General features: G+C 42.1%; 1 protein-coding gene across 1 annotated transcript; it reads left to right on the top strand.

Annotated features, from left to right (window-relative positions):
* The first annotated feature begins 16,372 nt into the window (after window positions 1-16,372).
* Window positions 16,373-18,891, top strand: GPR27 (G protein-coupled receptor 27). Its single transcript, XM_034998716.1, has one exon. It carries the CDS (start codon window positions 16,414-16,416, stop codon window positions 17,551-17,553), a length of 1,140 nt encoding a protein of 379 aa, XP_034854607.1. The 5' UTR covers window positions 16,373-16,413; the 3' UTR covers window positions 17,554-18,891.
* The last annotated feature ends 7,242 nt before the right edge of the window (window positions 18,892-26,133 follow it).

Raw genomic sequence — 26,133 nt, 5'->3', positions numbered from 1 at the left:
ATTTGCCATAAGGTTGGTTGAGTCATCTGCTTTGGGAGAGGGGCTGTTTAAGAGATGTAAACCCACAGATCTAAGAGAATCTCCGTGAACTCTAGACACAATATCATAAAGAAAATTACACTGAGGCAGAGCATAATCAAATTGCTCAATACCAGGAAAAAAAAAAGTACCCATTATGAACAGAAAAACAAAAATATTCGAGGAGATTTTCCATAGGAAATAATAAAAGCAAGAAGATAGGGGAGCAATCTCCTTAAAGTACTGAAAGAAAAAAATGTCAACCTAGAATTCTAGAGGCAGTGAAATATCTCTTCTGAAACAATGGAAAAGAATTCTGCCTCCAGAAAGATGGAGTCAACATGCTTTTCCCAATTCCTTGTACTTGGTACAGTGAAAAATCCTGAACACTACCTATAAGCTAAACAGAAGAGAACTGTAAAAGGTGGCAAGAAGGTGGCATACCGGCTAGGAACCTTGGCACCCAAGGAACAACATTGTGCTCTGTGCCATGGGTTTTCTTTGCACCTCACATACCCCAGACTTGGAGCTGGACAAGCTAGCATCCTCGAAATGCCAATGAGCAGAGGCAGACAAAGCCCAAGAAAAATTGGCTTTCTCTCTAGCCAAAGGATAAGAAAAGCAGCAGCCTACCAAGAAAGAAAACTTTTAGACGAGAATTGCTGTACACCAGCTAAACACCACAGAACAACTATGACCCCACCTCCTACCCAAGTCATCAAGGCCAACACGGGAGTGTAGGCAGCTACCGTCATGGGGGGGGGGTAGATTAAACAAAGAAACAATGACAAGAACAACAACAAAAAAACCCCCTCATGATCCAATAATATGCTATCTATAAAAAAACTCACTTCAAACATACAATATGGGTAGGATGAAAGGAAAAGGATAGAAAAAGATATGTCATGTAGACATTAATCTAAAAAAAGTTAAGAGTGGTTATATTAATATCTGTTATGATTAATATCCGGTTATATTAATATCCGACTTCAAAGCAAAGTTTACTAGAGACAAACAAAGATATTATGTAATGAACAAATCAACTCAAGAAGACATAATGACCCCAATATGTGTGCACCAAACAACAGAGCCTCAAAATACAACAAAGCAAACCCTGAGCGAGGGGAAAGGAGATGGGCAGTTACAGTTCAGAACTTAAACAACCCACTTTCAGCAACTGATAGAAATACTAGGCAGAAAATCAGCAAGAAAGAAAGGTTCCGGAAGAAATGAATAACGAAGTTTAGCCAACAGTACATAACTGACATATATTGCACTTTAGCAGAATACACATTTATTTTTTAAATGCTCCTGGAACATTCATCAATGTAGATTACATCCTGGATATAATACAAACCTCAACAAATTTAAAAGAAACCACTAATAGAAAGACAACAGGAAAATTTCCAAACACATGAAAACTAACAGTATACATATAAATAATCCATTGGCTAAAGAGAAATCTCAAAGAAAATTTAAATATACATACAACTGAATGAAAATGAAAATACAACATATTAAAATATGTCAGATGCAGCTAAAACACCGCTGACAGGAAATTTTACAGTGTGAAATGCTTACTTTTCAAAAGAAGAAAAGTCTGACATCAGTAACATAAATTCCTACATTAATAAACTAAAAGGAGAAGGGCAAAGTAAACTAAATCAAGAAGGAGGGAGGGGAAAAAATAGCAAGAATCAAAAAAATTTAAGATGTTTACACACATCCAAAAGCTTAAAGTATCCATCACCAGTAGACCCATGCTACAAAGAAGGTCACATGAAGTTCTTCAAGAAAAAGAAAAATGATACCAGAAGGGAATTTATATCTACAGAAAGGAGTAAAGAGTACTGGAAATGGTAATCACATGGGTAAATATATGAAAATTTTCCTTACATTTAAAATCTCTTTAAAAGACAATGGACTGTCAAAACAAAAATGATGAGAAGATAGTATGAGGTTTAAAATACAAATAAAAGAAAAATATGTGACACTAGCACAAAGTTTGGGAGAAATGAAAGTACACTATTTGTAAGTTTGTACACTAGATGTGAAGAGGCACAGTATCACCTGAAGATAGATTGTGGTGAGTCAACGATTACACTATAAACCCTAAATAAAGCACTGAAATAACAGAGCAAAAGATTATAGCTAATAATCCAAAAAAAGAGGCAAAAAAGGAATCATAAGAAACATCTAATTAGGGCGCCTGGGTGGCTCAGTTGGTTAAGCGACTGCCTTCGGCTCAGGTCATGATCCTGGAGTCCCGGGATCGAGTCCCGCATCGGGCTCCCTGCTCGGCAGGGAGTCTGCTTCTCCCTCTGACCCTCCCCCCTCTCATGCTCTCTCTATCTCATTCTCTCTCTCAAATAAATAAATAAAATCTTTAAAAAAAAGAGAAACATCTAATTAATCCAAAAGTAGGTATAAAAACAGGGAAAAGGGAACAAAGAGCAAGTAAGACAAGTAAAAAACAAAAAGCAAGATGATAGATTTTAATCTTATCACATTAATATTCACATTAAATGTAAATAGTCTAAATATCCTAATTAAAAGTTAGGGATTGCCAGATCAAGACCTACCAATAATACTCCCTACCAGAAATACACTTTAAATATAAAGACAGAAATAGGTGAAAAGTAAAAGGATTAGAATGTTTTCCTTTCTGCAGGTAGTATAAGAAAACTTTCAATTTAACAAATATTTACTGAGCACCTACTATGAACCAAGAATATACAAGAAAAACTGTTAAGAGAACAAAAGAATTGTAAGAATTCATTCAAAACCACACACCTGAGGACATGCGAAAACACAGGTGCACATCTTAAATCCCAGATTTAGACTGTAAGCAAAACTGTAAGTTACCTTGATCCTTAGCTTGATTTTATGAACATATCCTACCATAAAATAATTTTTAAAAATAAAAAAATAAGAGTAGAAAAGATATACTGTGCTACTTCTAATCAAAATAAAACTGGAGATGCTATATTAATATCACCCTAGGAGAATTTTAAACCAAAGAATATTATGAGGAATGAAGAAGATCAATTAATTATATAGAAGAGTCAATTCACCAAGACGACATAACAATTCTAAACATCTTCACTCCTGACAACACAGCTCTAAAATACATTAAAAAAAACTGTTACAGCACAAGAAGAAATATATGAATCCACACTTACAGTCCAAAATTTTAACAGTACTCTTTCAATAACTGATAGAACGGGTAGACAGAAAATCAGTAGGAATATAAAATATTTTAACTTTATTGAATATAAAAATATTCAAATTAACCTGATTGTCATTTACAGAATATTCTACCCAACAACCACATAATATATATTCTTTACAGGGGCACATGGAATGTTTAGCAAGATAAACCATACTCTGGGCCATAAAACAACTCTCAATAAATTTAAAAGAAATCAAGTCATACAAATATGTTCTCTGAAACAATGGAATTAAACAAAAAATTAATAACATCAATATCTCTGGGAATCCCCAAAATATTTATAAACTAAATAAAACAATTTTATATAATCCATGGTTTAAAAAAGTCATCAAGAAAGAAATTAGCAAGTATTTTGAAAAAAGGGGGCATCTGGGTAGCTCAGTCGGTTAAGTGTCTGCCTTCAGCTCAGGTCATGATCTCAGTGGGGAGCCTGCTTCTCCCTCTGTCCCTCCCCCTGCTCATGCTTTCTCTCAAATAAATAAAATCTTAAAAAGGAAAAAAAGAGTATTTTGAAATAAATGAATATGAAAACACATAGATCAAATTTGTGCAATGCTGCTAAAACAGTAAATTTATAATACAAATTTAGGGAAAAATTTATGATACAAATGCTCGAATAATGGTTTCAAATCAATGAACTTGATCATTGAATCATGTTTAGAAACTAAAAATGAAGAGCAAATTGGATTCAAGTTAAAAAGGAAATAATAAAAATCAGAGTAGAACCCAATAAGTAGAAAACATAGAAAATCAATGAAATAAAAATATAGTTCTTTGAGATTAAAAAAATTGATAAACCCTTAGACTGTTCAAGAAAAAAAAACTGAGAGAAAAAAATTAGCAAAATCAGGAAATAGATGATATCAACACAGAGTCTATAGATATCAAGGGAATTCTAAGGATAACGAGGGAAGATTATTAACTTTATGACAATGAATTGATAACACTGATGAGCGGGACAAATAACTTGAAAGACACAAACTACCAAAGTTTACTGAAGAAACAGATAACTCAAATTGCCATACATCTATACAAGAAATGGAATATAAAGTTAAAAAACACCCCACAAAGAAAACTTGCTTCAATGGTCTCACTGGTGAATTCTACCAAACATTTAAGGAAAAAATAATACCAAGCACAAAAACTCTTCAAAAAAAATTGTAGGGGCACCTGGGTGCGCAGTCAGTTGAGGGGCTCACTCTTGATTTCAGCTCAGGTCATGATCTCAGGGTCATGAGATTGAGTCCCACATCAGGCTCTGCACTCAGCACAGTCTGTTTAGGACTCTCTTTCCCTCTCCCTCTGCCCCTCCTCCCTAAAATAAATAAATCTTTAAAAAAAAGTTTAAAGGAGGGACATTTCCCAACTCATTCTATTAAGGCAGCCTCACCCCCAAAACAAACAAACAAAAACAAACAGACAAAACCAGGACCAGAAAAGTATCAATAAAAAAAAGTAAAGAATCAATATCCTTCGTGAATACAGATGTAAAAATTCTAAACAAAATTTTAGCAAGTACAATATAAGAATATATAAAAAGGATAATACATCATGACCAACTGGGATTTCTCTCAGGAATACAGGCTGGTTTAACATTTGAAAGTCAATCAATACAACTCATCATTCAACAAATTATACTAGTTAATCCATGTGATCATCTCAATAGATGCAGAAAAAGCACTTGTCAAAAGCTAACAATCATTTTTTATTTAAAAAAACCTCTCAGCAAAACAGGGATAGAAGGAACTTTCTCATCTATAGGCATCTACGAAAATCTACAGCTAATATCAAACTTACTGGTAAAAACCTGAATGCCTTCTCTTTGATATGGGGAAGAGACCAATAAGGTCCGCTCTCATCACTTCTATTTAACATTGTACTGGAGGTTCCAACCAGTACAATAAGGCAAGAAAAGGAAATAAAAAGTATCTGGATTGGAAAATAAAAAATAAAAATGTCTCTATTTGGTGATAACATAATCATGTATGTAAAAAAACCTCATGGAACTTACCCACAAAAGCTACTAGAATCAGTGAGCTTAGCAAAATTTCAGGACACAAGATAAATATGCAAAAATAAATTATGTATTTACATACTGGCACTGAACAATTACAAACTGAAGTTTTTCAAAATGCCATTTGTAATAGTATGATAAATATGAAATGCTTATGAAAACATCTGACAAAAGATGTAAAGAATTGTGTGCTGGCTACAGAAGATTACTGAGAGAAATTAAAGAAGACTTAAATAAATGGACAGATATGTCTTGCTCATGTACAGGAAGCTGTAGTATTGTTAAAATGTCAGTTCTCCCCAAATTGATCTATACACAATCCCAATTAAAATCCCAACAGGCCTTTTTGTAGAATTTGATAACTTGATTCTAAGAGCCATACATGAATGCTAATGACTTAGAACAGTCAAAGCAATTTGAAAAAGAAGAACAAATCTGGAAAAATAACACTCCCTGATTTTAAAGCTTATTAAAAAGCCACAATAATCAATGAAGTGTGGTATTGACATCAAGATAGAGAAAGTGAACAGAATGTAGAGTCCAGAAACAGAGACATATATGAACAGTTGATTTCTTCGACAAAGATGCAAAGGCAATTGTGTGAACAATAACTGTCTCCCAATAAAGAGTGTTGGAACGAGTGGATATCCATGTGCAATAAATAAAACAAAAACTTCAGGCCGTATCTCACACCATTTACAAGAATTAGCTTAATATGGAACATAAAACTAAATGTAAAACTTAAAAAAATAAAACTTGAAGCAAACATAGAAGAAAATCTTTGTGACTCTGGTATAAGCAAAGACTTCCTAGAAAAGCCACCAAAAACACATCTATAAAATAATCCAAATTGACACATGGGACTTAGTGAGAATTAAAATCTTCTGCTCATCAAAAGACACTATTAAAAGAATAAAAACACGGGGACGCCTGGGTGGCTCAGTCGTTAAGCGTCTGCCTTCGGCTCAGGTCATGATCCCAGGGTCCTGGGATCGAGCCCCACATCGGGCTCCCTGCTCTGCGGGAGGCCTGCTTCTCCCTCTCCCACTCCCCCTGCTTGTGTTCCCTCTCTCGCTGTGTCTCTCTCTGTCCTATAAATAAATAAATAAAATCTTTAAAAAAAAAAAAGAATAAAAACACAAGCCGCAGACCAAGAGAAAATATTTGTGAATCATGTGTCTGAAAAAGAACTTGTTTCCAGAATATATTAAGAACTCTCTAAAGTCAATAAAAGTAAGTGATCAAAGGGAAAAAATATAGGCAAAAATTTGAACAGACTTATCAGAAAAGAAGATATACAGATAGCAGAGAAGCCCATGAAAAGATGCTCACCGTCATTAGTCATTATTTCCAACCTGGTAGAATTCTATTCCCAGCCAAACTATTGCATAATGAAGGCAAAATAAGGGCATTTTCAGATGTGTAAAATCTTAAAACAGTTACTTCCAAATCACCTTTCTCAGGAAGTTTCTGATGTACTTACAACCACCTAAGAATGAAATGAAAGAACAAAACAAGAAAGAGAAAGATGTGGGCTTCAGAAAATGGGAGATGTGACATAGCAGGGGAGTGAAGAGGCCAGCATGATTTTGATGGAAAGTGTGAGGGCAACAGCTGCGCAGACCAGAAAGAAGAGAAAGAAGGTTCCAGGAGAGAGGTCTCCAAGGATGAAAACACTACTAATTGCCCGGATGATGAGAAGCTGCAAGATTCTGTCAGAAAGTCCGAGGTCAAAGTGGCCCATATCACATTAAGGTGTGTGTGGGGGGGGGAGATAATTATTCACTTTAAGGAAAACAAAACAGTGGTACAATTGACAAAATGCAGTTATGTGATTCAGCTGTGAACTACACCATACACATGGCATTTCATGATCCCACACTTCACTAATGCTAAGCGGACTTGAACTTGTACTCATTAAGCGAGCGCTACGCAGGTTACAAAGTGATGTAAGCGGGGCGCCTGGGTGGCTCAGTCGTTAAGCGTCTGCCTTCGGCTCAGGTCATGATCCGGGGTCCTGGGATCGAGCCCCACATTGGGCTCCCTGCTCCTTGGGAAGCCTGCTTCTTCCTCTCCCACTCCCCCTGCTTGTGTTCCCCCTCTCGCTGTATCTCTCACTGTCAAATAAATAAAATCTTTAAAAAAGAAAATGATGTAAGAGTGGCGGGGTGGGGGTTCAGAGAAATGTAGCTGTTTAACCATTAATGTCAAATAAGAAATGTGCCGAAGTCATATCTTCTGTGTGACTTGTTTCACTGTCCAGATCTGTCTGCCTTATCTCTAAGGTAAGCCTGGATCTTATTTTTGCAGATGCTCTCCCCAAACAACGGTAATAATTCTGGCCAGTGAAAGAGTCTGTCTCTACCTCATCTAAATCAAAACGCAGTGCAAGGGCTGGCCGTAAGGGGGAGAGAAAGAATTTGTATGCGTGTGGGATGTGTACGTGTACAGAGAGTGGGTATTTTTAAATAGTTACTTTTCTTTTTCATTACAAGAAAGTCGTTGCATAACAGGTAAGATAGCAAATCAGGAAATAGCAGGTACATCTCTAGAGATGTGTCTTATGGGTCTCAGTTTCACAGCTCAAAGCATTTTATAAGGATGTGCCCCCCAAATCTGTTATCTTACAAAGTACCGTCTCTGGGGTGCCTGGGTGGCTCAGTTTTTAAGCATCTGCCTTCGGCTCAGGTCATGATCCCGGGGTCCTGGGATCGAGCCCCACATCGGGCTCCCTGCTCGGCGGGAAGCCTGCTTCTCCCTCTCCCACTCCCCCTGCTTGTGTTCCCTCTCTCGCTGTCTCTCTCTGTCAAATAAATAAATAAAATCTTAAAAACAACAACAACAACAACAACAAAGTACCGCCTCTGTAATTCTCTAGTCTAGAGAGTAACAATAATCAATGCACAATTGGACTTCCGAGTAAATAGGACAGAGGAGTATAGCAGGAGAGCTTTGACACATGCTATTTGTACCCTTAGTCCATACACAGAAGGAGGACAGTTAAGGATTAGGTTTGACCCTACAATCTTCTGCATTCACAGTTGTACCCTTGTCCAAGGGGTCACATTCAATCTCTAAAGAGCAAAATTTAGGGTCACATCATGTCTTAACCACTAGAGGGAGTTCAAACAGCTATTAAACATAGTGGGAAAGCGAGGGGTCACCTAAAAGGCAGTTTTTTCTCACTTGGAGCCATGGCTGTAACTCTTAGGTAAAAAAAACTATGACAGAAATCCCCCCAAAAAACGAGTTTAGATGATGGCGTGATAACATGTTAGCGTAGATTTTCGTTTCTTTTCAATATCGGAAGTGTTCATTTTCAGGTGATTAAAATACTGCCTCCAGCATAATGGTTTTTTTCAACTCTGTCTCAGGTGGTACAACCCCCCCAATTTAATATTTATATGATATTGATAGGTTTTCCTTCATTATGTATCCATCAACGCAGACCTGTAATACATTTACTAAGCATTCAGGCTTTCAGGCCAGTCTCAATTGTAACCTTGCTTCGCCACTTTGTGCTGTGTGACCACAGACCACATGATTAACTGCTCTAATTAACACGAGACTCAGGGTTCCTCCTCTGTAAAATGGGGGGAACAGGGTTTTGTAGGAGTAAATTACATAATGTATGCAAAACACCTTAGAGCATTAGTGGATCTAAAAAAGAACAGTTTTCTAGTGGACAGACAGCGCAATACAAAGCGACTAAATAAGAATTTAACCCCTTCCTTCCAAGTTCACTTCTGCATCAAAGCACGCAAACGCTGAAGGAGCCCAAAGAGACAGCACGCGACCACAGGGCAAGGCATGACTTATTTCTGTGGCCGACCCCAGGAAAGGATATCTGAATTCACACCTTAAAGGCCTACATTCACTTAGAAAGCACTAACAAGAGGTCCCCATTGCTTTCCAGGGCCCTATCCATCATTCATTCATTCACTCAATCTTTTTTTTTTTTTTTTAAGATTTTATTTATTTATTTGACAGAGACAGAGAGAGCAGGAACACAAGCAGGGAGAGTGGGAGAGGGAGAAACAGGCTTCCTGCAGGGCAGGGAGCCTGATGTGGGACTCGATCCCAGGACCCTGGGATCATGACCTGAGCCAAAGGCAGACGCTTAACGACTGAGCCACCCAGGCGCCCACACTCAATCATTTTTTTTTTTTTTAAAGATTTTATTTATTTATTCATGAGAGACAGAGAGAGAGAAAGAGAGAGAGAGAGAGGCAGAGGGAGAAGCAGGCTCCCAAGGAGCAGAGAGCCCGATGCGGGACTCGATCCCAGGACCCTGGGATCATGACCTGAGCCGAAGGCAGACGCTTAACCATCTGAGCCACCCAGGCGCCCTCAATCATTTTTAAGTAGGCTCCACACCCAGTGTGAAGCCCAACGTGGGGCTTGAACTCCCAACCCTGAGATCAAGACTTGAGCTGAGATCAAGAGCTGGACACGTAACTGACTGAGCCACCAAAGCGCTCCCCCATCCACCTTTTAATAAGGACACTGCCAAAGGACAGAGGTGACCTGACTTTATTATGAATTTGTTCACAATTCTGTATTTTCTTAGGACATTCACGGAGTTGTGCAACTATCACCACTATCTGAGTTTAGAATATTTTCAGCAGCCCCCAAAACAAACCCAGTTCCCCATTAGCAGTCACCCTCCAATCTCTTCTACCCTCAGCCCCTGGCAACCGCCAATCTACTGTCTGTCTACATGGACTTGCCTATTTGGCATTTCGTTAACACAGAATCGTGTAATATGTAGTCTTCTGTATTTGGTTTCTTTCTTTTAGCATAATGTTTTCAAGATTCATCCGTATTGCCACAGGTATCAGCACTTCATTCCTTTCTATGCGTGGGTATTCCATTGTATGGATCTGCCATATTTTGTTTATCCAGTCATCCACTGATGGACATTTGGATTGCTTCCTCCTCCTGGCTCTTCTGAAAAATGCCTCTATGAACAGTTGTGGACATTTTTTCATTTCTCTTGAGTATACGTCTAGGAGTCTAACTGGGTCATATGGTAACTCTATGTTTAACTTTTTGAGGAACTGCCAAACTATTTTCCAAAACACCTACAGCAAGTTACATCCCCATCAGCATTGCAGGAGGGTTCCAATTTCTCCATATCATCACCAACATTTGTTATTGTCTGTCCTTTTGATAACAGCCATCCTAGTTGCTGTGAAGTGGTTTCTCATTATGGTTTTGATTTGCATTTTCCTAAAGACTAAAGATGTTAAGCATTTTTCCTTGACTTTATTGGCCATTTGTGTATCTTTCTGGGAAAATGCCTATTCAACTCCTTGGCCCATTTTTAAAAAATTGGGTTATTTGTCTTTTTTTGTTGTGTTACTAGAGTTCTTTTTTTTTTTTTTTTAAGATTTTATTTATTTGACAGAGAGAGACACAGCGGGAGAGGGAACACAAGCAGGGGGAGTGGGAGAGGGAGAAGCAGGCTCCCCGCAGAGCAGGGAGCCCGATGCGGGGCTCAATCCCAGGACCCCGGGATCATGACCTGAGCCGAAGGCAGATGCTTAATGACTGAGCCACCCAGGCGCCCGAGTTACTACAGTTCTTTATATATCCTGTACAGAAGTCCCTCACCAGATATGTAACCTGAAAATATTTTCTCCAATTCTATAGGTTGTCTTTTTCACTTTCTTGAAGGTATTCTTTAAGCACAAACTTTAAAAATTTTTAATAAAATCCAATTTATCTATTTTTCATTTTGTTATCTCTTTGCTGGTATATCAAAGAAATCATTGCCTAAAGTCATGAATATTTACCCCTATGTTTTCTTCTAAGAGTTTTATAGTTTCAGCTCTTGGTTCTAGGACTATAACCCATTTTGAGTTGATTTTTGTATGTGGTTTGAAGCAGGGGTTCAACTTCATTCTTTTGCATGTGCAGAACACCAACCATTAAAAGAGTTTTCACTACAGTGTTACACCATGTATATACACATAAAGATATTCATTCAACAAATACATGCAGCAAGAACAATATTTTAAGATATGAACTGACAATTTTCTTCCCCTATTTTTCCTATTCCTTCCCAACATTCAAGGACATAGCAGGCAGGCTTCCTTGCCTAGGACAGGTTTATGTCAAGGTAGCTGGCTTTTATTTTCCCAAACACCTAAATTCTAGTAGCACAGATTCCTAGGGGAATTGACCCAATCCCAGATAAAAACAAGGAAGAACTGGTTTTTCCCTCGGCCAGAGTGGATAGGGAGTCCCCAGAAATGAAGAAGGGAGGAAAGGGGGTTTCTGAGAAACAGGGGATCTGCACTTGGTTTCCCAGACATACTGCTGAGAGGATGTGTGGGTACATCTATATCATATGCATCTCAGCTCAGATTCTCAACCCTAAGTCTGGCATGGGGCGGCTAAGAATCGCAAAACCACAATAGTTTCTAAGGACAGGAACAACATGGCAACAACTGACCAAACATCAGATGGAATACCCCACCTACACATGCACACACTCTCCTTAATGACTGAGTACTGTGCAGTCTGGGCATTACCCTGGAACTATGGCACATCTTGAGGAAGCAGGGGCCATGATGAAATCCAAGAAGCACTGAGAAGGTTACATTTTCTCTTCCCACCAGCCAGGCAAAATGGTAACTCAGAGTCAGAAATTAGGTTTCTAGGAAGCAGTTATATTTCTTGTGCCCTCGATTTTATAGACTGACCTTCATACCTGCCACACAAATATTGAGAACCCACTATGTATAGGGCATCCTGTTAGTCTAAGTTGGGGCAGAAAATGTAGACGTTAATCAAGACATGGTTAGCCAAGGCACTTATAGTCTGATAACAGCAAAAAGAGTAACTGTAGTAATCACTGCGTGCACACCATGTGCTTACACTCTTTGTAATGGTTCACATTTTCAATCTTCTTCACAACCGGCCTTTGAGGTTCAGAGGTTTAAAGAAGGTAAGTTACTTGGCTAAGGATGCACACTAGTAATGTATGGGACTTGGATATGAGCTGAGGTACACTAACTCCCAGTCCATTTTCATTCCTATAGTTATGAATCCCTCCCATGGAGAGGCTAATGTAAGTGCTATCCTTTGATAACTCAACATTCCTTGGATGTAGACTCTGTCTCATGTTTTCTAAGAGTTAGGATGGGGTTAAGTCAAACCAATCTTCTCTAACTTGGTATTTGATGCACCCACTGGCAGTGAATGGTCAGGGGTCTAGGGTTGGACAAGAGAGATAAGCCAAATTGGCTCCCATGACCATGGGACCCATGGCTTTGACTATATCTGTCAAGATGGGTCAACCAGTTCCTCCAAACAGTCTGGATTTCCATTACCATCGACACTGTTTATGTGTACAGCACAAGAAGTGACAGAATTGATTTGGGGGTGAAATCCCAAATTTTCTATCTATGTGCAAAAGGGAGAATTTGGTTATAAGCAGAACAGACATTTTGCTTATAGAAAAAAATCTCATAGAACTGTTTTGCTTTGAGATGCAACAACTTAAGTCCATGCCTTAGAAACTATTTTAAATTCTCATCTGATGCTTCCTAGAAACAATAAAAGGAAAATAAGTTGGTTCTGGCAATAAAATGTTAATAGTTTTTCCTTAAGTATTAATCTACTGAACAAACGTTGAGAATGAAAGCAGCAGTCATATAAATGCTGTGAGAGCCAAGATTTATGCATTTTCTTTCGCTGTTTCTGCTATTTGATCTTGGGCAAATGACTAAACCAAATCTCAAATCCCAAAGAGAAGCATATTGAACCATACAGAGAAGTAGAAAACACACGGAAATCTAAATTATAAGAGATGAATGTCCCTTCTTTTGTGTCCTTTTTGGAAGAATAAATGCTCCCCATTTGGGATTATATAACCATTTAACTTTCATTTTTCTCATACACTCACTGAACGTCATCACTGACCACCTGCAGAAATCAGTCGGTCCCCTGTCCGTCTTGTAAAAGGCAACATTTGAGAGTCCATGAGGTGAAGTGACTTGTCCAATGTCATGAGTTCATTAGGACAAATAATATTATTTCAACTAAGTGGGAAGGGTACTGACCTAGGAGTAAAAAAGACCTGGATTCTCCTTTGCATTCAGCCATTAATGAGACTCTATTTATAAAATGAAAGTGTCAGATTAGATGGTTTTGAAAAATCCTTCCCTCTCTGAAGGGGCTATAATTCTGTGAACGTGAATATCAGTAGTTCTTGCTTGTTTTTCTTTCCAGAAACTCAGTAACCTTCTTTGCAGTTAGGATAAAGAGACAATATGTATAGAAGTTATGAGTTTGGGCTCTCTGAGTCGGACTCTGCCTTCCAATCCCAGCCCTCATATGTATGTGTAGGGAAAGCCTGAACAGATTACTTAACCTGTCCGCCTCATCTGCAAACTGAAGACTCTCACAGTACCTACTACATATGGCCCTTACAATGATTAAATGAAGTAACACATGTCAGGTATTCAGCATAGTGCATGGCACATAACAAATACTCAGTAAACAAAGGCTGCCATTAATATTACCGGAAAGGAACCAGATTTGGTGACTTTGTGTGCGTTCTAAGAAGGCATGCCTTCCTCAGGGCAGAAGCAGCACAAGTGCTAAGGTCCACATCAAGGCAGGATCTCATTCTTGGCTATGTGTCTGGCTTTCAAAAACAAAACAACAACAATTTCCCAATCTCCCTTCCTGCTAGTGGTAGCCAATGATGTGTTTGTTATAACAGAGGACTTCTAAAAAGCTCTTCAGAGTGGGCCTACTTAAATGGCAGGAACACTTTTGTACTTCACTTCTTTTCCTTTGTTTTTGCCTGGAATGCAGACGCAATGGCTGGAGTGTCAGCAGCTTATGCATAATAAGGGGAGGGCTAAAAAACTTTCAGAGATTCGGTCCTTGAGCCAATAACTCAATGCCAGCAACCACTGACCTCCGACCTCCGGGCTTCTTGTTCATGAGGAAAATAAACACACGTTCACATTTAGGCTACAATTATCAAAATGCAATTCCTACCCCAAATATCCTCCAAAATCTATTTCTCTTTTCTGTCAACAAATATTTGCAGACCTACATGGTCAGCCACCTATTTGTCCCTGGCCCCTTTAGGGGTCCTAAGACAGACTGTCATTGGCCATCACTTAAATTTTTACAAAAGGTCCAAATTGTCCTCGAGATCCTTGTTACTCAGTGTGGTGTGAGGACCATAGCATTAATGTCACCTAGGAACTTGTTAGAAATGCAACATTTTTGGCTCCATCCCTGACCTACTGAGTCAGAATCTGCATTTTAACAGGATCCCAGTGATTTCTGTGCACATTAAAGTCTGAGACTCTGGACTAGACTTCTAGGCTCTACTCTGTCCTTCCTCTTAATTAAGCACTACTGCCAGAAGAATCTTCCTGAAGCACAGCTCTAACATTGTCACTCTCCTTGGGGTACTTCAGGTCACCTCACTGCCTACAGACTAAAGTTTAGACTCCTTAGCCTGATGGTCAAGGCCTTCTATGATCTTATGTTGTCCTGGAAATGCCCATCAAAGTGCCTGCCATGCACACGGTAGGTGGACAATAAATAATGTTCTGCGTAAGAGGAAAAAAAAAAAGAGTATACCCAAGAAACAACATATTCCTCAATTCTGGTTTTACTATGCTAGGCATTTGGGATACAATAGTACAAAAACAAAAACAAACAAAACAAAACAAAAAAAAAAACCCCACAAAAAACAAAACAGACATGGTCACTTGCCTTCATGGAGCTTACAGACTGGTTGGAAGGAGAGAATTTTAAAAAACAAATAAAACTATGAAACGATAAATGATAAGTGCTATGAAGAAAATGAGCAGGCAGTGATACAGAACGAGGTGGACTAGTCAGAAGGATGGCCCACAGGGTGGGAAGCCTGCTCTGGGACGGGACCAGGCAGAGGGAAAGAAAGGCACGTGCAAAGCCTTGAGAGAATTTGGTGTGTTTCAGGATGGGAACAGGGGCCGCCCTTTCAGGCTCATCCAGGAAAGAGATTCCCTGGGAGAAAGGTGTCACGGGGTGCACTTGAGAGAAAATGCTGAATTTCTGTTCCCTGGCATAAGTCTTCACTGGGACCACAGGTGAGGCCGAGAGCAGGGCACGCTGCAGAGCCGCTGGGAGCCCAGCCCTGGAAATCAGACCCAGTGGAATTTGAACCCCAGCTCGGCCACTTCACTGGCTCTCAACTCCCTTGAGCCTCAAGCTTCCGCTCCCTCAGGTATAAAGTATGTTAGGAATACAACCAACTTTGGAGTTACTGTGAACGTTAGGGACATAATGCTTGTAAAGCTTCCCCCGAAAACTGCCACCCACATCAGTGCTCACCTGAACATCGGCGGTTACAGGATTACGATGGTGACGATCACTACTGTTAATCATTAGCTTGCGGGCAGAAGGCTCAACCCACAGATGCCTGCCAGCCCCCGCCGCCCCAGGCCTCCCGACCCTGCCATCCCTAGCCACCTCCCCCTGCGCACGGCCACCGTGACCCCAGCGCGGGCGCCGGACGCCGCCGCCGGACCCCCGTTACCTGGGGCCAAACGCGACTTGTCGCCACCTTGCGTCCTGGGCCCTGCCTCCCTCCCGGCCGCCTCCCGGCCCCGCGGCTGCCGCGGCGGCGCCCCCAGCCCAGCCCGGCCCCGGCGGCGCGGGCTGCCTCGGCGGGGCTGGCGGCGGCGGCCACGCTGCGCGCTCCGGTGAAGGGGAGGGGGCTCGGCGGCGGCGGCGGCGGCGGCGGCAGCTGCGGCGGCGGGCCCGGCGGGGGGCAGAGCCAAGAGGCGCGGCGGCGGCGGCGGCGGCGGCGGCGGCGGCGGAGGCGGAGAAGGAGGAGGATGCGGGGGGCTGCAGGCGGCGGCGCGGCCCTGTCCGCAGTGAAGCCCGCGGCGCCCAAGGTGCAGGGAGTGGCCGTCGCCTCCTGCGCGCATCATTCCTGAGATGGCGGCGGCGGCTCGGCGGCGGCTCGGGGAGCCCGGGAGGGGCCAGCCGGGCGCGGGCTGAGCCCCGCCGGCCGGGAGCTCGCCCGAGGGCCCGCGCGGCGGCGGAACCCGGGCCGGGCGGCCTGGGAGCGGCGAGGCCGGGATTGGCCCCGGAGCGGAGCGCACGGCCTGGAGAGGCCGCGATGGCGAACGCTAGCGAGCCGGGCGGCGGCGGCGGCGGCGAGGCGGCCGCCCTGGGCCTCAAGCTGGCCACGCTCAGCCTGCTGCTGTGCGTGAGCCTGGCGGGCAACGTGCTGTTCGCGCTGCTCATCGTGCGGGAGCGCAGCCTGCACCGCGCCCCGTACTACCTGCTGCTCGACCTGTGCCTGGCCGACGGGCTGCGCGCGCTCGCCTGCCTCCCGGCCGTCATGCTGGCGGCGCGGCGTGCGGCGGCCGCGGCGGGAGCGCCGCCGGGCGCGCTGGGCTGCAAGCTGCTCGCCTTCCTGGCCGCGCTCTTCTGCTTCCACGCCGCCTTCCTGCTGCTCGGCGTGGGCGTCACCCGCTACCTGGCCATCGCGCACCACCGCTTCTACGCCGAGCGCCTGGCCGGCTGGCCGTGCGCCGCCATGCTGGTGTGCGCCGCCTGGGCGCTGGCGCTGGCCGCGGCCTTCCCGCCCGTGCTGGACGGCGGCGGCGGCGGCGGCGGCGACGACGAGGACGCGCCGTGCGCCCTGGAGCAGCGGCCCGACGGCGCCCCCGGCGCGCTCGGCTTCCTGCTGCTGCTGGCGGTGGTCGTGGGCGCCACGCACCTCGTCTACCTCCGCCTGCTCTTCTTCATCCACGACCGCCGCAAGATGCGGCCCGCGCGCCTCGTGCCCGCCGTCAGCCACGACTGGACCTTCCACGGCCCCGGCGCCACCGGCCAGGCGGCCGCCAACTGGACGGCGGGCTTCGGCCGCGGGCCCACGCCGCCAGCGCTCGTGGGCATCCGGCCCGCGGGGCCCGGCCGCGGCGCGCGCCGCCTCCTGGTGCTCGAGGAGTTCAAGACGGAGAAGAGGCTGTGCAAGATGTTCTACGCCGTCACCCTGCTCTTCCTGCTGCTCTGGGGGCCCTACGTCGTGGCCAGTTACCTGCGGGTCTTGGTGCGGCCCGGCGCCGTCCCCCAGGCCTACCTGACGGCCTCCGTGTGGCTGACCTTCGCCCAGGCCGGCATCAACCCTGTCGTGTGCTTCCTCTTCAACAGGGAGCTGAGGGACTGCTTCAGGGCCCAGTTCCCCTGCTGTCAGAGCCCCCAGACCACCCAGGCCTCCCTCCCCTGCGACCTGAAAGGCATTGGCGTATGAGGGGCTCGCCAGCCACGTACGCCTCACCCAACCTTTCCCTTTGGCTCGGACAGTGACGTCGTCCCCCCCCTTTCTGCTCCCTTATTTTCTAAGCTGCCTTCGGAATGACTCTCAAAGTGGATAAACACTTGGATTGTACAGAGAGACTACTTTTTCCGGGGGGGGGGGGGGGGGGAGGGATGGGTTTCCATGTTCCAGCCCCACCCCAGCTCCGTGCATTTGTCCTACTGAGTATATTTTCATCCTGACAATAGGCCTTGGAGTCTTTGTACTGGTACTGACTGACGTCTTTTATTCCATGTGTTCCTTTTCTTTTCTTTTCTTTTTTTAATAAAGGCTAAACTAATTTTCTTCGTGCAACGTTTCCTAAAGACCATGGCCAGTTTTCTACAGAAGCTATTTTTGACAACCTCAAGTGGCATTACATTTTGCAGTGAAGTAGAGAAACCTAGGGGGACTTCACAAGTTTGATTTCTTGAGGGTCTTCTGTTGGAAGCAGGAGAAAGGGGGGAAATTGTCTTAAGTTCCCTCTGAATTGCTGGCCGTGGGGGTCAGTTGCGCTGCCCTGGTTCGTTGAAAGTGTTGAAAACTTTGTTCCGTGTTGATAATGAATTTAAAGAGCAGAAATGGGAGGGTAAAGTAGCAAGGCAGTGTTTTTTAAGCAGTAACAAGTAACAAGATTTGTTTCCTACCTTACTTTGTACAACTAGAAAATATACATCAGCAACAACTGCTCTCTGTATTATACCAATCTTGAGTGGAAACATTTCTGTAAAATTGTAACTTTTAAAAGAGTAAAAGTGTTTTGGTTAGTGATGGTGTGGAGAAAATACAGTATTGCATGTTTTTGTACTGATTGTGGTTCACGGATTGGGAAGGCTCTGAGAAGCAGAGTACGAATCAGAATTGTTTAGGTATTTTTTGCCAATAACAATTAAAAGACGTTTATGGAAGCAGCTTGTGCTTTGAGAAGCCCAGTTTTATTCTGTCTTATGAAGCTAATTTCCACTTTGAAAATTGTTCTTCTTTTGTTCATGGCATAAATGAATGGAATAAAATGATACTCTACTTCTACAAGACAAAGCATTTCCTTAAAATGTTTGCTAGGTTAAGCTGTGCTGTTCATCTGATGGATATTTTAAATTAATAATGACAACCATAATTTTAAATACTTGTTAGACACATTGTAATCTTAAATGGAAAGACTAAACTCTGCAAGTACTATATAATATTTTTTGCTTATAATGCTACATTTTTATTAATGTACCTTCTGTTTTGAGGATTTATATCTGTATTTCTCTTTGCATTATACAAATATACCAGTATTTTCATTCTGGAGTGGTTTTTTTGTTGCTGTTGTTTGAGGCTGTGACTGGTACTAAGACACTTCTAAATATGGTATTCATGTTCCATTATCCTTTTAGTGCATGCCTGTTCAGCTTAGTTGACCATCAGCATATTTAAGACATTTGGAGTCTTGTTAACTTAAAATGCAAGATAAAAATCTACAAATCTTCTCTTTAAAGGAAAGAAACAGTAGATGTATGTACTGCTTTTATAACTTTTTTTATGAACATACAAAATATGAGTGAGCATTTTGATAAAAATAAGGGTGTAATAAATATATTGCAATTTACTATAGTTGAGCATAATATGAACTATTAACTGTTCAGTCCCAGAGGGTTAAGTCATAATAAGAGGGTGTGGCCAATTTATCTCTGACAAACGCATTATTTTGTCTATAGAAGATAGTCTGTGAAGACAGTCTCATATTTGGAAAATATGAGTAAATATTACCCTATTTCTCCCCAGGTCATGAGACCAAATAGATGTTAGTTATCCAAGGGCCGCTTGTCAAAAATCTCAGCTAACCTGAAGACAGAGAGGCCCGGGAAGTAAACCTTATCTAACCCCCCACCCACCCTAGGGATCCAAGTTAAAAAAAAAAAAATAGAAGTCACCAAGCCCATGTGATTTTTAGAATATTTTGCACCTAGCATGGCTCAGGGACCAAGTCCTCTGACTCCTGAACACATCCAGCCTTACACAGCAGACTGACTGTTGAAACCAACTGTTGGCCCTATATACATGGCTTTGAGTTCATGGATATTTTTTTCATAGGAGAATCCATAAGCGAGTGATTCTCAAATTTTAATATTCATTAGAATTACATGAAGTGCTTGCAGCATCCAGGGATTCTTATTAGGAGGGGCTGAGGTTGGACCCAAGAAAGAACATCTTTAAGAAATGCACCAGTTGGCTGGAGAGGTACCAATAGGCCTTTGTGTTCAGACATAAGATTTACTTTAGATGCCATGTCTACAATCTCGGTTATCTGGTTTTGGTTTTGTTGTGTTTTATTCTGATTAGATGGATGATTTCTAATGAGAGTTCAGGTGAAGAGTAATGAGAAATGACAGCCAACTGTAAAGGGAACAGAAGAACAAAGAGAGACAGAGAAATGAGCTGTCTATGGGAATAGTGTGTAGAGGCAAAAAGCCCCTCACACCTCAATGCTTTTTGGATCAATGAATCTATTAACATGTACTTTGATTGCTAATTATATTAATAAAACATCACCAAGAAAAAGTTTAGTTGTGTTTCAGAATACTCTACTCATTTTACCAGGACAGGTACAAGGTCTTTGGGGAAGACTGCTATTAAAATAGCTCATTTGTTTATTTGGGAAGTTAATTTAGCACATCTCCACCCTGCTCCCCCTCCCCGCCCCCGGAGATAAACAAGTTGCCACTGCACTTGAAGCAATAGAAAATAGATTTCTTGTATATAAACCTTCATCAGCATGTCCTGGCATGGAACTATTGGGTCAGAAATAAGAATTTTTAGGTGTTTTGATATCATTATGTCTAAAAGCTTTGCAGAAGGATTATCTATTTACATTTCCACCTGTGTTCCTTTTTTAAAAAATGAAATATCTCAAGTGGGAAAGCATGTAACAAATCAATACCCATAATGACAAAAATCTCTGTATCCATTATCTGTAACCACCCAATTATCTTGTCAGTTTTGCCATATTGGTTTCCACTGCCCTTTTCTTTCCTTGACCTTTTCTTCTCTTTCTTTGTTCCTCTTCTCTTATTCCCTTCCTCCATCCTCCCCTCCCTTCCTTTCCTTTCTTCCTTTCTCTTTTTAAGAGAAATAAAACATGACACAATTATTTTTGCCAAGTCTGGTCTCACCACCACCTCCTCCCTTCTCAAACGTCCGGACCACTAAGAGATAAAAGGATCCTGGGTCCTAGGGCTGATTTAGGGGTTCATTTTGCAGGGGGATGATTGGATGGGCAGGATCGGGTCTTTCCATTTTGGTCTTTCTAAGGCCTACAGGATGGAGCGCAAACTTCTTTGCCTGCCAGAGAAAGCCTTTCATCGTCTGGACCCTCCATGCCCCTGGCCTCATCCTCTCTGTGCATTTCCATCTCTTTCTTCTCCGATGACCTTTGTATAAGCTCTCCTTGGAAAGCCCATGTCCCCTTCTCTGTCTGGGAATCCTTCACCAACCCCTTCCGAGTAGAGGCAATACTCACAATATTTAAGAAGTGGGATGGCAGAGGCATAACTTGCCTGTACATCCATACCTCTGGGCCCTGGCTGACCATTAGGTTTGTGCTGGCCCCAGATCCAAGACTTCTGTGCAAGCCCTTCTTGGCCCAGCCACCCCTCTTCTGGGCTCTCCTGGCACATTGTGTTTACCTGCATGAATCCTCCTGTGTGCCCATGGCTCCCAGCTCCCTTAGGTCTCACCTCTTCCCATTCCTTTCCCAGGCCCTGTCTTCCAGCCACTCCATCACTGCCAGATCATACTGTGTCATACTAACATGGCTTTACATGTATTGTTCCTTGTGTCCAAAGTCCTCACTCCCTCCTTCCCCAACTCAATTACTACTAAGCCTTCAGATGTAAGGGATGAATTCCTAGACATAAGGGGTGAACTAGCCTCCGCAGAGGGGGAGATCATTCTAGGGCAGACCCTACAAAATTTTCAAGTCTCCAAACCCACACATTAGATCTGAGTGCCATGGTGGGTTGAGTAGCAAATGTATTGTCTTACTGGCATTTTGAGTTGTCTTTGCACTGAGGTGGCTGAGGTTATAAAATGTAGTGGATGCAGAATACCATTCTCTTGCAGATGTGTCATTCTTTGTCACCTGCCAAGACCACTGAGTTTCAGGATCCCCTCCATGAGGGGTAAAGGAGGTAATGGGAAACCTTCTCTACCCATCCACATTCTAGACCACTGTTGCACTATTATTTAGCTGCATCTGGAGTGAATGGAAGTTAAAGCAAAATTGATCTGAGTCCAAGGGGTTCTTTATGCCTTTTGTCCAACTTAGTTAGGCAAGACTTTTGGGGTCCAACCCAGCCCATAAATAAAGCTCTTGTGTTTCCCCCCCCCCCCCCGACAGACACACACACCTTCCTTTCTTTTGGGATGCTTTTGGTGAGGATTAGATGCTTGGAGCCACAGCATCCATCTTGCAACCATGAGAAAAGATACCGTCAACACAGTGAAAGTAGCAGAGCAGAAGGATAAAAAAAAAAAAAGCAGGCATCTATTTTTAACATTGTTGAGCTGCTTAACCAAACAAGCAACCTCATATCTATAGACTTCTGGTCTTGAAATAAAAACTACTATTGCTTCAGGCACTAATATTCAGTGATTCAGGCACTAATATTGTGGCTTTTTGAAGTAACAATTAACTGCAACATATTAAAATATTTAATTAAAATATTCAATTCCCTCCACTCCTTTGACAGGTATGCTAGATATCCCGGAACTGTATTTACAAAGTTAAAAAAATTAGACTTATTTAATTCACTCTTTCCAACTATTGGGTCATTCAACCTGCTGTTAACTGTTAAATTAACCTGCCTCTGGAAAAAGTAAATTTGACTTGATTTCTTAGAATGAAATAAATTTGGAAGATTAAAAAGATACCTATTACTAGGCTGGTTTTGATCAGTGTATGTTTAAGATTTTGATTTCATAAGTCTAGTTACAAGAAAATGGAAAACTACTTGAATGAATCCATCTACAGTAATCAATAGGTATTGTAAGCTAATAAGCTAGTTTCTGTGTTGGGCAGTGCGGGAGGACACAGGGGGTATGGTTCTCTTGCTAATGAGTTAGGAAGCTAAGTGGAGAAACCTGGCAAACATGCCCCAAACCACAAATCAAGGCAGAACATAATATATGCCAAAAGCGAGATCTAGATAGTTTGGGTATAATGAGGAGATCAGACATCATAATCAATTGCCTGAGACAGGCCCTAGGCATTCTATCTCTGGTTACCCAAGTGAAGAAAGCAGGAAAGACCAGAAGACTGGAACAAAAATTGTCCAGTTTCCATCTTCCCCCTCCTCTCAGGTTCTTATGTTACCTTCTGACTCCCACATCTTCCCCACTCTGGTGTCCATTTTTTTTTTAAAGATTTTATTTATTTATTCATGAGAGAGAGAGAGAGGCAGAGTGAGAAGCAGGTTCCCAAGGAGCAGGGAGCCCGATGCGGGACTCTATCCCAGGACCCTGAGATCATGACCTGAGCCGAAGGCAGACGCTTAACCATCTGAGCCACCCAGGCGCCCCCTGGTGTCCATTTTTAAAGTAAATCCCTCTAGGGGCACCTGGGTGGCTCAGTCAGTTAAGCATCTGCCTTTGGCTCAGGTCATGATCTCAGGGTCCTGGGATCGAGCTTGTGCTCTCTGTCTCAATTTAATAAGTAAAATCTTAAAAAAAAATAAAGTAAATCACTCTAAGTGAAATAAAACCACCCAATTATCTCCTCAGCACTTTCTGTTCCACTTCTCTCTGAATATTCAAGGGTCAGTAAAGAATGTGGTCATTTTAATGGAGGAAGTTCATTACACAAAATCTTGCCTCAAGGAGAGCCAGCAAAGACATTATTAATTAGAAGAGTCAGAACTTAATAGAAATCAAACAGGTAGTCTTTAAGAAGACCATTTCACTTCCCTCCCAAAAGAAGAATTAGAAGCAGCAGGTTTACCCTACAGAAAAGGGTATTTTGTGCTTTTGGTCAAGGAAAAGGGAGGGGGAGAGACTTACTAGGTGTTTAACTCACTCTGTCCTAGTTGTAGTTATTTCAAATAAAGAAACAGCTTGAAATTTATGTCTACAAGTCCCGAGTCTTGAAGTCACCTCAAATAACACAGTGAAAACATGCAAAACTATTTTAAGTTGCAATGTTAAGGCATAAATGCAATTCTCTTACTTCTCGGTAACATTAGGGAGACAGGTACATTAAAGCTATTATTATTTGGCTTCTAGGAGGAATAATTTAGTCATTTATAAATTAAGATTTAAGTGGCCAGTCTACGCTAGGTGGAGAACATGTAAATTGTTGGTTAAGTGTATGTTTTAAAATTTCCCCGATTCATTTCTATTACCTGAATTATGCCAGTCTGGGAAGCTTTCTAGGATGGGAAATCTTATTTTCGGCCAGGCTCTGATATCTGAGAAGCACACACTGTTTTTTGGTTAGGACCTGAGTTGGAACCTGGAGAGTGCAATAAACGGTTTCATTTTCTTGAAATACAGATGTGCTGCAATTTCAAAAGGCTTTGAAAAATTATTAAAGTTTCAATGCTGACTTAATACATGCCTTATTAGAATATTCTCTAGAGATCATGAAATGTAAAATGCATGAGGCAGTGAAAATTTTCCTTGTCTTTTTCATGTAACATATTTATTTTTTCCCCTTTTATTCCTCCATATATTTCCCCCATGTATTTCCTGAGCACTGACCAATTTGCATGGCAGTGTGCTTGGTAGAAGAGGAAGAAGGAGAGGAGATAGGGAGGAACCTGTCACAGGTATTCATTCGGCAGAGTGACATAAAGAGTGAAACTGTACAGTGTGTAATTCTTTCAACCCACAGTCACGAGCCATTTAATTAGCATATCTATCTTGAGGAATTATGGGATACCCAGAGCTATTTCTAGAATTTGATTTGCATAATTGTTCTAATCCTTTATGAGTATGGTGACATGTGGTCTGACAAAAGATTTTTTTTTAATTTCTAAGTTACCTTATAAGTTTTATAAAGATATTAGAATTAAACACCTTTAGATATATATTTAATAACCTGCCTCTATTGAAAGGAACACAATTATAAAAAGGCATAATTAGTCTTCCGCTAATGGCATATTACTTTACTACTCAAAAAAACAGCTTTGTTCACTGAAAGTTTGTCATTTAAAGTTTTTACCTAGCACCTTTTGGTAAGATTAAAATTCACTTAAACATCCTAAGAAAATTTACAGTTGTAATGGACCTCAGTGACATTCCCTGTCTCCAAAATTTCTTAATCCATGGATAGATGACATATTTGAGTTTAGAACAGTGGCAGCAAGAAATGTATTTACACGTATTCTTTGGTTTGGAATATTAATATTCTCATGACCAAAGTACCTAAGTAAGTTTAACTATTTCGGATTTGAAGATTCCTCTTCCATTTGGTTATCAGGTTCTCGTTAAGATATTATTTCAGGACTGTGATGAAGAGGAAAACCCCAATTTGGATGTTTGAACACTGACCGCTCTCAAGACTCACATTCCCCTTTATTCTTTGCCCTGCAGCTGGACTATCCAGCCCCAGCAGGTAGGAATTCTCATGTTGGCCCTGCCTCTTGGCCACAAAGCTAAAACCAACCAAACAGCCTGCCTACTGCCACCTGGACTGACTTGCACCTGTTTTACTCTCGCCAGAAAAATCCCATGATATGAGTAATAAACCTTGCCATATCCTTTGGGGGTGTGCCATCATCAGTCCCCAAATGCAAATCAATTTTGGGTAGGGGGTTGATTCCACTCTCTGCAGGACAGTCACTAAAGGAAAACACAGAAACAGTGCTTTTAAGATCACAGAATCAAGTATAAAGTACAACAAAACAATGTACTTTTAAAAAAGAATACTCCATTTATACTGGTTAGGGCAGAGGTGTTTTACAGAGACCCAAAATAAGAGTGGCTTATTTCTCTGGGTTCTGGATGACTGTTTCAGGACATCATCCAGTGACCTGGCTAGTGGGTCAGCTCTACTCTCTTCCCCAAGTGCCTTCCACTCTCTGGGCCCAAAGTGGCCAGATTCATTGTTGCATCTCCCTGTTGGGGAGGAAGTTGAGGGCACTTCTTTTAAGCAAGTGAGGCAGAGGACTTCCGTTCACATTCCATTGCTAGGAACTTATTCATATGGTCACACCTGGCCAAGGGCTACTGGTAAATGAATCTCTAGATGTCTAGATGAGTGGCCATGTGCCTAGCTAAAGCTTTTGGGGGTGAGAGGGAGGAGGAGGAGGTGGAGGAGGAAAGAGAGAGAGAGAGAGAGAGAGAAAAGAAGGAAAAGGGAAAGCAAGAAAGGGGGGAAGAAAGAGGAGAAAGAGAATGTGAAAATGAAGGAATAAATTGTGGGAGATAGAGTCCACCAGCCAAGTCTTCCATTCAAAGATTTTCCCCCTCCTAACCAAATCCAGGAAAATTAACAGAGAATATTAACATTTGCTGTCCAATGGACTATTGGTTGTAGACAACATTCAACTCCCC

Source organism: Mirounga leonina, unplaced genomic scaffold (assembly GCF_011800145.1).
Source record: "Mirounga leonina isolate KUSES-001 unplaced genomic scaffold, KU_Mleo_1.0 Mir_94, whole genome shotgun sequence".
In the NCBI taxonomy this organism is placed as follows: domain Eukaryota; kingdom Metazoa; phylum Chordata; class Mammalia; order Carnivora; family Phocidae; genus Mirounga; species Mirounga leonina.
The sequence above is the reverse complement of the archived record's forward strand: the minus strand, read 5'-3'. Positions and strand labels throughout refer to the sequence as shown.